The sequence below is a fragment of the Lissotriton helveticus genome, chromosome 7, assembly GCF_964261635.1.
Source record: "Lissotriton helveticus chromosome 7, aLisHel1.1, whole genome shotgun sequence".
Classification (NCBI taxonomy): Eukaryota; Metazoa; Chordata; class Amphibia; order Caudata; family Salamandridae; genus Lissotriton; species Lissotriton helveticus.
This window is the reverse complement of record NC_136068.1, coordinates 1254522095-1254535609: the sequence shown is the minus strand read 5'-3', so window position 1 is coordinate 1254535609 and position 13515 is coordinate 1254522095. Positions and strand designations below refer to the sequence as shown.

Below are 13515 nucleotides of genomic sequence, written 5' to 3'. Positions count from 1 at the left end.
TGTGGAGGGCTTCATCAGGACCGATGCGGAGCAGCGACCTATTGCCATTATGGCCTTCCTGGGCACAGACTTTAGACTTTGCCCACTCTGAGCTTTCCCACCCAAGTCGATTACTGAACCGTAACCCCACTCTTCAGCCACTTGCTGTCGTCGAGCCCCACTTCAAATCCAGCTTTCCCCACTGGAGACTCATCTGCGACCACTTTTTTCCACCAAAGTTTCTAAGTCTAAAGGTAAACTTTACACCAGCGTGAATCTGGCACCCCATCTTGGTCAACCTTAACTTTTGACTTTGACTTAGTCTAGCGCAACCAGATATCTGTGATTAGAGCTTTGTGCTTTTTGGCATTATTTCTAATTCATATCCCTGGTTCTACCTACTGGATTTTTGTTGTTTTAGTGTCATTTTATTTTTAAACGTATTCTCAATTTTTCAAAATTGGTTTAGTATTTTTCTTCTGTTATGTGTTCACTTTATTACTGTTTGAGTGTTGCCTAAATACTTTACTCATAGTCTTTAATCTCTCTTAAGCCTGACGGCTTGTGCCAAGCTACCAGAGGGTTACGCACAGGTTCATTTAGTGACCTTTTTAGTTCATCCTGATAAATACTGTGATTATTTTTTTGAGGTGGGTTTTCACCACCTCCCTCCCCAACTAATACTCCAATTTCTTACACTCAGACACCAACAGCTCGTCCTAACACTCCCTCATGCTTCCCTTAGAGATTCCCAGTGTGACCTCAAATACCTACTGAAGGCCCAAACATGACCCTTTTTCCACACTCAGTGACAATCTGCTGAACCTCAGAGCTCACCTCCATACACAACCAGCTGCCCTTCAAAGAGCACCAACCAGCTTTCACACACATCCATGTGGTATCTACTCGTTCATCTAGCCCTGCGTACCTTCTGAGATAGCCTCCTCATCTGGCCATGATGTCCTGGTCTTTAGTGACTGGGGCAGGCAATTTGCTCCACAGTTCCACATTCTAGCTAGTCCTCAGGGTTCGAGCCCCTCTGGAGGCTGTAAGCATTGACACAAAGAGACCCCCACCCCTTATAAATGTGTAACTCATGCGCACAATACACCTCATAGGCAGAAATTATGGTTTAAGGAAGGGGAGAAAAGCGATGCATTGTGATTATGCTGAAAGCAGAAGTGCTGCACACCTTACTCGTCTGAGTATGCATAATCTGCATTAAAATATTTACATGTTGAATTTCAGCAGATGCTCGGGGAACCTGCTCCGGAAGAGTATTTTAAACCTCGCCAGTACGAGGATGTGTCTCATTTGGTGTTTCGAAGGCGGGTGGGCCACTGAAATCACCCCAACAGAGGCGGCGCGATGAAAAGATGCAGCCATCTGTTTTTTTGCGCGAGCAGTGCAGCAAACGTGCTCCTTTGGATCACTGCCATTTCGATGATTAAGAAACGCACATCTGTCTGCTCTATTTTACAAATGCAAAATGACAGCTTCATACTCTTCAAATTAACCACTCTGGATGTGAAAGTCTCACAACAATGATTTTTTAAATGCTTGGGAAGTGCTATGTCGGTGGACTGAAATAGCTGCATTTTCAATGCTTTCTGACAAATTCGGGTTTCCTGTTAACATACCATCTGTGTACTGAGCTTTTTAAGGGCCAGGCTGAGAGTGTCACAAGAAGTTAACATTTAACCTCAGTTGGCATTGATCACCGTTTTCATCCTCAGGTTTCAAACCGTATCTTCCTACTGTGCCCCATTAACAAACGAGTTCACACTATAGGGCCTTTGCTAGTATAACTGACTTGGGTTTGCAGGGGCTGAACCTCGGCAAAGTACCCTGGGGGACCAGGACTACAGGGTCAGAAAAGATAAGACCAGGACTAGAGGGCCAGGAAGGCTAGTACCAGGAGGACTAGGACCAGGAGCATCCTGGGGACCAGGACAAGAGGACCAGTCTAGTACCAGGACCCTAGGAGAATGAAGAGAAGAAAGAAGAGGTACAAGAGGGCTGCAAGGAGTGCCAGCAAGAAAACCAGGAATACCATGAGGAGGAGCAGGACCAGAACAGAGCTGAAGGACAGGGACTGAGTGGACAAAGACCTAACCATGATGAGCGGGAGGAGCAGCAAGGCCAGGTGGTAGATAATCAGGAAGAGCAGGTAAGCTGGGTCCACCAAGAAGACTTGAGAACACCAGAACCAAGAGCGCCAAGGGAAGGATCACCAGGAGGAAAAGGGCTGAGGAACAGGGGCAAGGGGATTATTAACAGGACGGCCAGCAGGACCAGGAACAGTAGGAAGAGGGCCAGGAATACAGGGAATACCAGGAATACCATGAGGAGGAGGACAAGGAGCACCAACTACACCAGAGTAGGGCCACCAGGAGGCCCAGGGCAGGACCATTAGAATGATCAGGGAGACCAGGAGGGCCAGGATTGATTCTAGAGCACATGCATTAAGCCACACCATGTCTCTAATAAACAGTATTAGGTCATGTTTCTTGAGATGCCCTCATTTAGATACTCTCCTGTTCGTTCAGCCCTTTTAAAGCACTGACTTCAGTTAAATGCATCCTTCTTCCTCAGTGTTTCTGCTGTTTAAGATATGCTGGAAATCTTTACTAATTTTTGCAAACTAGGAAGCTTTCTGCATACATTTAGTCAACAGCACGCAAGAACTTGACATTTGTCAATCAACATGGATACATGAATAAAGTGGATGTTTAAAAATAGGTGCTGACCTTGCACATGTCCATTCTACACTTCTGCCGGTGGTATGTGCGTTTAACTATTCTCCTTACAGCTGACTGATCACCCAGAAGGACTGAAGGAGGCTGAACACTCAAAACCTGTTTTCCTCCTGGAAAGTCAGCAGTTACCTTGAATACTTTCCTTCGTGTATTTTGACAATTGTCGACGAGGTAATGATCTAGTTCACAATAATGATTACAGAGATATTTGATTTGCTTGGTGTAGAGATGTTTGAACTAATAAAACATTTCCTCCTCACAATATGCTAAATGCTCGGGGCAGAAAGTGAAGCAGGGAGTAACTTTTCAAAGTTCTGTAAAGTTGCAAAGATTTTTATGCACTGTAAAATCAATATGATTCTCAAGCAGAAAGAAAGAATCAAAGAGGAAGAATCAAGAACAAAAGGGTGCTTACGAGAAGGGAAAGAGAAAATAGGGGTGAAAAGGGGAAAGAAACAGGAGGGGAGAGAGAACAGAAGAAGTGGAATAACACCCAGTAGAATCGCGTGGAGATGATACAAAGGTAGTGAAGGGAACAGAAGAGCAAAATAATGAGAAAGGCCAACATATGTTAAGAAACTATGTGACAAACAGGAGATGAGAAGAAAGGTAAAGAGAAAATTACAAGAAATTATCAGAATCTAATGAAAAGGGACAAAAAAGGAGAGCTGGAAGATTATAGGTGCTGGAAGACAGATTAGAAGAAAGAATGTAGATAAGTGAGAAGAGGAAAAGAGAAAAGGGAAAAGAGCAGAAGCTTGGAGACAAACCAGAAGAGAAAAGGGGAGGATTTGAGGCATATGGAAGTGGGAGAGTAAGAAATAAGGGACATAATTGTAAATAGGGAAGGAAGATGAGAAATGAAGACTGAGGGAAAAGCGGGCAAAAGATAAAGGGTTCAAAATTGGGTATAATCCTGAGGGAGGGAGGGGTGGGGAGAGGAAGGAGGAAAAGGAGGAGAGGAGAGGTGAGGAGCGGAGTGGAGAGGAGAGGAGAGGAGCAGAGAGGAGAGGAGACGACTCCATGGCCATCATTTCCTTCTCAAAATCTTTTTTGCTCCGTGCTAGCCTTCCTGTGGCCATTTATCAGGACCAGAAAACATCATGTATACTACGCCTCTCAATGACTCTGCAGAGTTATGGTGTCAAAGATGACTAGAGAAAATGGACATAGAGTAATGGTGCTGATATGTGATTTAAATGTTATATTCTAGTTCACTTTCTTATACTGGTCATTATGTGATGAGTAACACCAAAGCCACCCGCTAAGGAGAGCTAACAAAACATCCACAACCTGGAATCAAACAATCGCACCAGCACCACGATGATGCAACACCAATGCCGGACACTAAAGGTGCACAATAGAGCACAATCCCCAGATTGTTTCTAGCCTAACATAGAAGTACCCTATGTTTATATACACCAGACCCTATCCTGACAGATATCCAAAGAGAGTGCTACATCCCGAAAAAACAAAAAGTGGAAATGCCTCCAGCCAGCCTTCAATAGCCCTCACCAAAAAGCGGTCAAGCCAAAACTCATAAACGGCGAGATCCCCAAATGACCACAGGGATTCAAAGTGGGCATACCAATGAGTTAGAACAAAATGTAGGGAAAGGGAAACTGCAAACAGAACCCCTTCTAAACCCTTCCAAGAAGCCAGCTTCACAATGCAAGCACACTGCAACCCAACAAGAAGATGAGGTCCACACAAGGCTTAGGGAATATGCCTGATGAAGGACAAAACATGCCACAATAACACAATGATGCAAAACACTTGGGGGATAGATTGCCTCCCAAATGCCATCACTACAGCCGCTTAAGCCAGAAACAACACCCTTCTACTGCAGCAGTATGTCTGGAATCAGCAAGCTAGAAAGTGAAGGAAGTATAGAGAGATGGAAACAGGGGCGGACAAGTGAGAGGTGAAGGGACTTCTGCAGACGGCATTTAGAGGAGCCAAGAAGAGCAGACGATGACGACAAGTGGAATGGAATGGAAGCAGTCGGTAGACCTGCACAAAGACCCAAAAGAGTGGCCGACCCACACATGCACTTCATCCTGAACACAGCCGTAGCAAGTTAGCAGAGCTGGGAGAACAGAAACCATCATATTCTAGTCCACTGTAACAACTACCCCTCTTCGGTACACTGCACAGAGCTTCAGAAAAATCCTTGTTGCATTACAGAGTGGGGACAGCCACATCTGGCAGATACCAGACCAATGTTCAGTACCCATCAAGTGAAGGAGGCCTCTGCTGACATATGGGCCTGAATGAACCCGTTTTTCTGTGATACTAATTCCTTTTGATGTATAGTAGCAATTAAACCTGAAAGTCTTTATTTAAAACATATAAATAATATGGAATAAGTAAACATGGACATGTACACTTGAGTTTATTGTTATTGTCTTTTCTGCGTGTGGCATAACAATGCCTTTCATAATGCAAGTATATTGTTATTGAGTACATAAGATTCATTCTTAAAGGGTGATTCCAGCCCCAGTGAGGCTGCAAATAATGTCTGCCTCTCTGTGAAATTCAAGATATCTATCCTCATGGAGCTTTTCCTTTGTTCTTTTGGATGGACCAGAACAGCAGCTGATACAAACTATAAAGCAAACACAAAAAACCTAACTGATCACCCCCAAGTTCTCAGCATGACGAGTGTCCAACCGCCCCAGAAGATACCCATGACCCAGCACATCCAAGACCCTGAGAAGGCGTCAATGGACCAACTTAACTAAGCCAGAGGGAGCTGGGGAAAAAAAGAGGAACAACCATCTCTCAAAAGGCAGGCAGGCTTATCCAAAGACGCTAAACATAGGTTGGAGAGACAGACCGCCACGCCCGGAGCAAAAATAAAACACAAGTGAAACCAGGCACACAAAACATAGTTAGTGCTGTCAACAGGTAACCCTAAACCATCTAAAAAACAAATCACATGATCCTTCTAAAACTGGAAGGTGGAGACAAGCATGCCTGCTTACACCTTCCACAAGACGAGCCAGAAGAACAGCAGCCCCCCACCACAGAGAGTTCAGCACCGAGAAACACCACATCCAAATCCAAGCCACCCACCGATGACTTCCAGACATCCAGGCAGCCACAAGCCCAGAGAAAGACCAGCTCCCTGCGCATGACCAGGCATACGGAAGCAAGCGGCTCTCTCCTGTAGTCATAGTTGCCATAAATAGGGGGTTCAATAGTCCTTCATTTTGCGAGATTTTTTAAAACTCCAAATGGTGTGCCCTGTATCTCGATATGATAACCTAGGCTTTTTGATGAATATGCATGTCTGCTTAGACAACATAGGAGTCAATGACACACAAACAGAAAACACACAACTAGTTTGCCTAACAGTTATGGCCATGGCAATGAAAACAATTGTATCCTATTTTTTCCTGTCTCACGTGCTCATGTTATTTGCTTCTTTTTTAGTGGCTATTATATATCTAGAAAGGGTCTAACACTTCTGTCTATGCCCGTAGTTACAGATGTATCCCTCTTCTGCCGCTACTTTTACCCATCTCTCCTTCACTGGTTTTCACCATGAATGAGCACCCGGGTGGCAGTCCCTATGTTTTATTTTGTTGTGGGGCTGATTGCTGTGTGCAATGTGACATGTTCACTGAGTAGGGGTTCGCTAAAAGCAGCGCATCATTATAGAATATGATTAACTAACAAATGGAACTATTATGCATACCATAAAACGTTTCATTTTTATTCTTATTCAGGTATAAACATTCTGGTATTAGAGCTTTATCACAAATAGGCACACAAATTCACGACTGATCACAGATGCAGCTAGTAATGCACTATCACCCTGAGGAAGGCCTTTGACCTGATTTGGCATTTAAACAAGCCAAACATATTGGTGCATGGATGTTTGAATTACTGCATTCAAGAGACATACTACTAATAGCTATTTTAATCATATCATGGGGATAAAATAATAAAGAGAAAAACACTGCGTATACCCGTAAGGTATTTTTAAACAACTAGATGTTAGCTTATATCCAGCAAAAACCGTATCCCACTTGGTTGAGTCCCTCAATGGTGGTATTAACTTACCTTGAGGGGATGGGGCACCTATGATGAAGCATACCGCACTAGCTTGGGTGAGGTGTCCCTTTCCATTATTAAGGGTTCTCTGTGACAATAAACAAGACCCTAGAAGGGGGATCTTACTATCCTACATACCTTAGGTTTTGAGTGTAAAAGGCTGGGAGGCTGTATGTAGTGTTTTTCACTCCTACTCTCTCTCGTGTGCAATGAGCCTGCTGCACCACTCATACACGTTACCTAAAAGAAACAACACCCTCCAGCAAAGTACTTGCCAGGCAAACAAAATCACTGACCAGAGACTGAGAGGGGGGGGAGTAGGGGTATGCGGTTCCTGCAATAAGACCATAATGTAGAAAAAACAGCAACCAAAGCTGTGGGGGTGTGGGAGAGCAGTTCCAGCAGCCCCCAATGCATAAACCCATAGAGTGAATGTCATCTCAGCAGAAGTAACTGAGGCACATGAGATCACCATAGCAGAAGGTATTTTACATGTTGAATGGGCAAACCATGAAGGTGCCACACATAAAGGAAGGCAAGGAACCAGGCTCCACCCCAAGTACCTTGATTGAAAACACAAAACAAACCCCAAAGGTACCAAAGACAGCCCAACCACCAGGCACTGTACAGTCGTAACAAGCAACCCCCACAGGGAAGATGGGTGTTGGAGAGCCTGGATCAACTCCTATCCCACCTGCACAAAATCTCAGAAGAGGAGCCAACCTTCCCTAGCTCCTGTTGATGTAATTCCATGTGATCCATCACAAACCGTCAAAGATCCAACCAGAGGAACTGTTGCAGAAAAATGCTTAATAAAAAATGACATATTCCAAAAGAAAAACAAAGCAACCAAAATGGGTGTAGTTTCTTAGCCAAGAACCAATCACAGTAAAACAGGCATGACATAAAATCTGTGCTATTCAGTCAGGCTAACAGACCTTCCACTCGGCTGTAGGTCAGGGCGTGATAAGCAGCCCTGACACATGTCTGCACTCACGCACTGACTGATGGTAGTTGCAGTTGCAGTAAGCAACACCAAAACCCCAAAAATATCACACATTGCAGATCTGCGACCCTCATTGCCACTACATCACCTGTGTAGCCCACCAGCTGAGGTCATCAACCATCCAGACATGGCTTACGTGCATGTGTCTCATAGCTCACTTGCACCGAGCAGGTCAGGGCCCGAAGGGCCTCGGCACTGCTTCTTGTGGCCCGACCACCACTGACCCCCAACCCTCAGCATATTCATCAAATTTGGGGTAGGAGTGTTAGGTGTCTGATACCGCAAAAACACATGGAACATATTTAGACACATCCATACATTTGTCAATATTCATCATCATCCAGAACATTCAGGACCAGACCAAAACTGACACACTCATTTGCCCAGTACATGAAGTCGCAGCAGCGGGGACATCTGATGCAGCAGGCACAACCTATCTTACTCCATCTAATCAACATTGATGTAGTCCATATTGCACATGGAAAATATAAACAAACAAATGACGAAGCAACACAGCTCTGACTTACCTGAAGCTCCTTCCCAGAAGACAGATAAGAAGTCTTCTGTGAAGATGGTCCTTTTGCAATCCTACAGGAGAGTCAGGGCGAAGCTCAAGCAGCTGCTGCTGATCATCACCAGTGTCACGAGCTATTCCTTTTATTCCACTATCTGATTTGATTGAAATGAGCTACCATGTGCTTGAGTCTGCCATTTTTGCGAGGATTAACATCAGTGACCAAATCGCGGCCAACAATCACTCATCTGTTGCTGCATCAGGCTCCGTCTTCTTGGAAGCTAAAGTCTCCTCGAAAGAGCCACCCTCATCGCATGTCCTTGTGCTACTTTTGCAACTTGCGCGAGTCCTCACACACCTACTGCCAATGCCACCATTCATAGCATTCTGCTACTGACAAGATCAAAGGGGCTATTGTTGCTGGCCGTGCTGGTCGCAGGTTAAGAACGATGGTAGTTGCATAAATCTCTCTTGATACTCTGTATACTAATGCAGCTGAAAATGCACTCCCTCACTTGAGACAGCGGGTGGCCCAACTTGCTATTTTGAAAGTCCAAGATAGGAGGGACATGTGGTGACGAACCCGAAAACATAATGGAGGCTCAATGAAAAGCTACATCATTCTGAAGGTATTGTTTAAAGGTCATGTATAGGAGACTTTATGGAGGCCTTGCAGCTGGCTAAAATGAGTAATGAGGGCAGAGATCTTCTGAGTGTGAGTATTACATTCGAGGAAGTAAAATAAGCACTTTCAGGCGTAAAACACTTGCAAATCACCCAGGGAGGATGGCTTCCCTGTGGGAATGTGATAAAGTATGTAAGGATTAAGGAGCTTCCATGTTACATGAGGCCAAGAGGAAATGGAAACCAGGGGTATACTCGGCTAAATTTCCAATAATGCTCCCATTATATTACTGCCCAAAGATGGGAAGGATATATGGAATGCAAGAGCTATACACCTATCTTCCTTATTGATGTGGATATATCATTTATTTCCAAAATACTTGTGATGATTTTACATAAGGTTATTCCATCCCTTATACATCATTCACCAAGTCAGGTTTGTCCAAGGGAAATCTTAGAGACAGTCCCTAAGAAAACTTTCTCACTTGCTGTGGCATAATAAAGACAACATGGAAGAGGTGCTCGCCATTTCCCTTGATGTAGGACAGGCTTTTGACCTTATAGAGTGAGGGTACAATGAACGTTTTGGCCAAAGTTCAGATTTAGTCTCAAAGATCAAGTAGCTTTATCTGACTCCCCCATCAACTATAAATTGCTGTGGGTTTTGCAACCTACCCCACTCCGTTCTACCCCACTCCGGTCTACCCACATTCAATCTATTCCAATCCAATTGACCTCACTTCAATCTTCTACAATCTACCCCACTCCAGTCTACCCCAGTCCATTCCAATCTACCCCACCCCTCTCCACTCTTTCCCACTCCAATCTACCCCACTCCACTTCAGTCTACCCTAAACCAACTCAATCCAATCATCTCCCCTCCATCCCACTCCACCCCACCTAACACCACTCCACTCTAGCCCTCTCACCTCTAATGTACCCCACTCTACCCCACTCTAATCTACCCCACTGTACTCCACTACAATCTACCCCAATCTACTCCACTCTACCCCAATCTACCATTCTACAATCTACCCTAGTCTACCCTGTTCTACCCAACTCCACTGTACCACAATCTACAGCACTCCACTCTGCTCTAATCTACCCCACTCCACACCACTAACTCTTGGCCATGCTGAACAGCAGCCACACTGGTGTATAGCATGGTTAAACTCCATTGCCAATGCCAGTAATTCTCGAATAGGTGTGACCTATTGGCTTTGCCAATGCTCGTTTGTAAAGGTGCAGAGGTCCTGATAGGGGCCAGGCTTAAAAATCATACTTTGTTTGACATTAACACTACGATTACTAACATTAAAACGCTTTCAGACAAAAACTTGTTTTCGGTGACAGCCTAAACGTGTAGTTTTACACCACTGCCTAGATGCATGACATTTTCTACAAAAGTCGTGCTTTAGTTCTGGAACATATCAAGTTCATGCTAGAAGTCCTCCCCACCCCAACCTCCCAACCCCAATTTACACCCCCACTAGAAAAATGAAATAAGTACACCCTGAAGTACTTTCGTACTAAACTCTTCATTCAAATACAACCTTAAGAATTCTCAACACTTCCAGGTGATTGCGCTGGATTCTTATCTTTAAATCTCTCTAAGAATCCTCGGTTGGCTGGATCTTTATTACCTGCTAAAAAGTGTTAAGGGGAGAAACCAGTACATCAACAAGTAACCGATATAGACTACCTAATTTAGAATCGGGAAAAGATCACTGACTCCGACTTCAAATTTAGAGATTTATTACAAACCAAAAATAATTGAACATACAAGCAACTCATGACGAGGTAAAAGAAATACATGGGCACTAATACAAAGTTCATCCTACGCCCCAGTCTGATCCGGTGTAGCATAAAAAGAATGAGCAACTCCAAAAATACTAAACAGGCAACAACAGCTCCAACGTCTGAATCAGTCTTCATTAGTGGCTGCAAAAGAAATCCATTAAATATGTCCCTACTCTATCACTAAAGTGGCATCCCTACTTAGCATCTCCCAGGCAAGATAAAGAAAAGGTGTCTGTTTGTGAAGACTTCCTAAGAAGTACACTCACATTGAAAGGGTCCGTAGCCAGAGTTAAGTTTTCCTTCTAAGAATCGATCCCTTCTTTTGTCCTCCCAACTGCTCTCTGCTAGTTCTTTCCCCGGGGCACTGTCCCTAATACAAAATGAACTCTTAATAGAACACACCCCTGAAACAGCTCCTCTGGCCGGGCACCTCTCGTACGTAACTTTCCACCGAAACTTGTACTCAGTCCAGCAACGGTTGGTGTGTCCTTGGGTCTCAGGCTCCCTTAGTGCGCTCCCAATTATCTTCATTCCAATATACTTTGCTGCAGGTTTCCTCCATGCCTAACTCCTAAAACAAAAGGCATCAGTCTAAACTAACGAGAACGGTGTCCTTGCACCTTCAACAGAAGCATGAGAACTGAACAACCTTGCACGTACATGAATTTCACTAACTGCTTCTAATGAGAGCTTTACCAGGGGAAAATACACTTCAGGCCTACAAAATTCAGCTAACATAAGAAATACTAATAGGCCTTTCACAACAAAACATGAACATTCATCTAGGCCTTTACTCCCCATAAATTACACATGTTAATAAAGATTGCATCTGCAAGCACTACATTTCGTCACGTTAAAGCACAATTAATCATTCCTACATGTGTAACTTTAATATGTTGCACATTTAAATCTAATTCATTACATTACTCGTGAACTACTTCATTAAGCATTTGCAATGAATATCAAGGATTACATAATTACATTTAAATGTCATTTTACTTTCTCGACTGAGACAAACTAATTTTCTATCATTACACTTACATATTTCATTATTACCCCACAATTCTAATAATCATCTTTTAGTACAACACAAGAAAATATGCGGGCGCAGACTGTCCATGACTATGATGCACCCCTACAATTTTCAGAATATCATGACGCTCTATCACAGGTATGAAGGCCTTGAAATGTAGTTGTAAATCCAGTGACGAATCCAGTGATCATCTCCATCCGTTCCCCACAATGGACATGAGACCCTTGTCAAGAATCCCTGCACACCGGTGAAATGCAAGTGCAATGTATAGATAGACGTTGTGGAAAGCCTGATCTCAGAAAAGGACAACCCCATAGGCCTGTCGCTGTCAATCCCTCAGTAGTCCGTCATCTCTCTCACATCCTCTGCCTGGTCCATGATTGCATCTGTTTCACTTCATCAGCCCGCCTTCTCCCCTTGTCTCACATATCAGCTTCTTGTCTCTTTCTGCCGCGGTTCTTCTGTTCCTTGAGTCTGTCTGTTCTTGATCCCTGCAGACCTCTCACTCTGGAAAGGCCAAGATACTATCGGACGGAAAACGAGGATGAGAACCCATTTATCTGCTCGCAGCCCCGAGAGAACGGCATGAGATACTGCCGAAGCGTCCCGACGCTGCGGGAGGATGGCATGGAGTGCACCCTGGACTTTGACTCCTATAACAGTACCAGCAACAGCACCTGTGTCAACTGGAACCAGTATTACACCAACTGCTCCGCCGGGAACCACAACCCCTTCAAGGGCGCCATCAACTTCGATAACATTGGCTATGCTTGGATAGCAATATTTCAGGTTAGTGTGTCAGGTGGGGGGCTGTGATGAGAGGAGGGCTGGGGGTAGAGGGGGAGTGCTGCACTGTGCTCTACAGATGAAGCTGAGATGTATTCCTGGTGTGCCTCACTATGCCCTACAGATAAAGCTGCGATGTATTCCTGGTGTTCCTCACCATGCCCTACAGATAAAGTTGAAATGTATACCTGGTGTGCCTCACTATGCCCTACAGATAAAGCTGAGAAGTATTCCTGGTGTGCCTCACCATGCCCTACAGATAAAGCTGAGATGTATTCCTGGTGTGCCTCACCATGCCCTACAGATAAAGCTGAGATGTATTCCTGGTGTGCCTCACCATGCCCTACAGATAAAGCTGAAATGTATACCTGGTGTGCCTCATCGTGCCTTACAGATAAAGCTGAAATGTATACCTGGTGTGCCTAATCGTGCCTTACAGATAAAGCTGAAATGTATACCTGGTGTGTCTCACTATGCCCTACAGATAAAGCTGAGATGTATTCCTGGTGTGCCTCACCATGACCAACAGATAAAGCTGAGATGTATTCCTGGTGTGCCTCACCATGCATTACAGATAAAGCTAAAATGTATACCTGGTGTGCCTCGCCATGCTCTCCAGATAAAGTTGAAATGTATACAGTGTGCCTCACCGTGCCCTACAGATAAAGCTGAAATGAATACAGTGTGCCTCACTGTGCCCCACAGATAAAGCTGAAATGTATACACGGTGTGCCTCACCGTGCCCTACAGATAAAGCTGAAATGTATACACGGTGTGCCTCACCGTGCCCTACAGATAAAGCTGAAATGTATGCACGGTGTGCTTCAACGTACCCTACAGATAAAGCTAAACCTTACACCAAGTGTTCCAAACTGTGCTCCAAAGGTAAGCAGAGCCTTATTCCTGGTGCATCACGTGGTGCGCAACAGATAGAAAAAAGCATGGTTGTGCC

The 13515-nt window shown here is 44.4% G+C and overlaps 1 protein-coding gene across 1 annotated transcript in view; it reads left to right on the top strand.

Annotated features, from left to right (window-relative positions):
- CACNA1G (calcium voltage-gated channel subunit alpha1 G) overlaps positions 1–13515 on the top strand; it is a 1349169-nt gene that overhangs the window by 580787 nt on the left and 754867 nt on the right. Inside the window, exon 6 of the mRNA XM_078654430.1 lies at positions 12275–12566. Within this exon, the coding sequence (XP_078510556.1) occupies positions 12275–12566 (292 nt within the window). The remainder of the gene's footprint in view (positions 1–12274; positions 12567–13515) is intronic.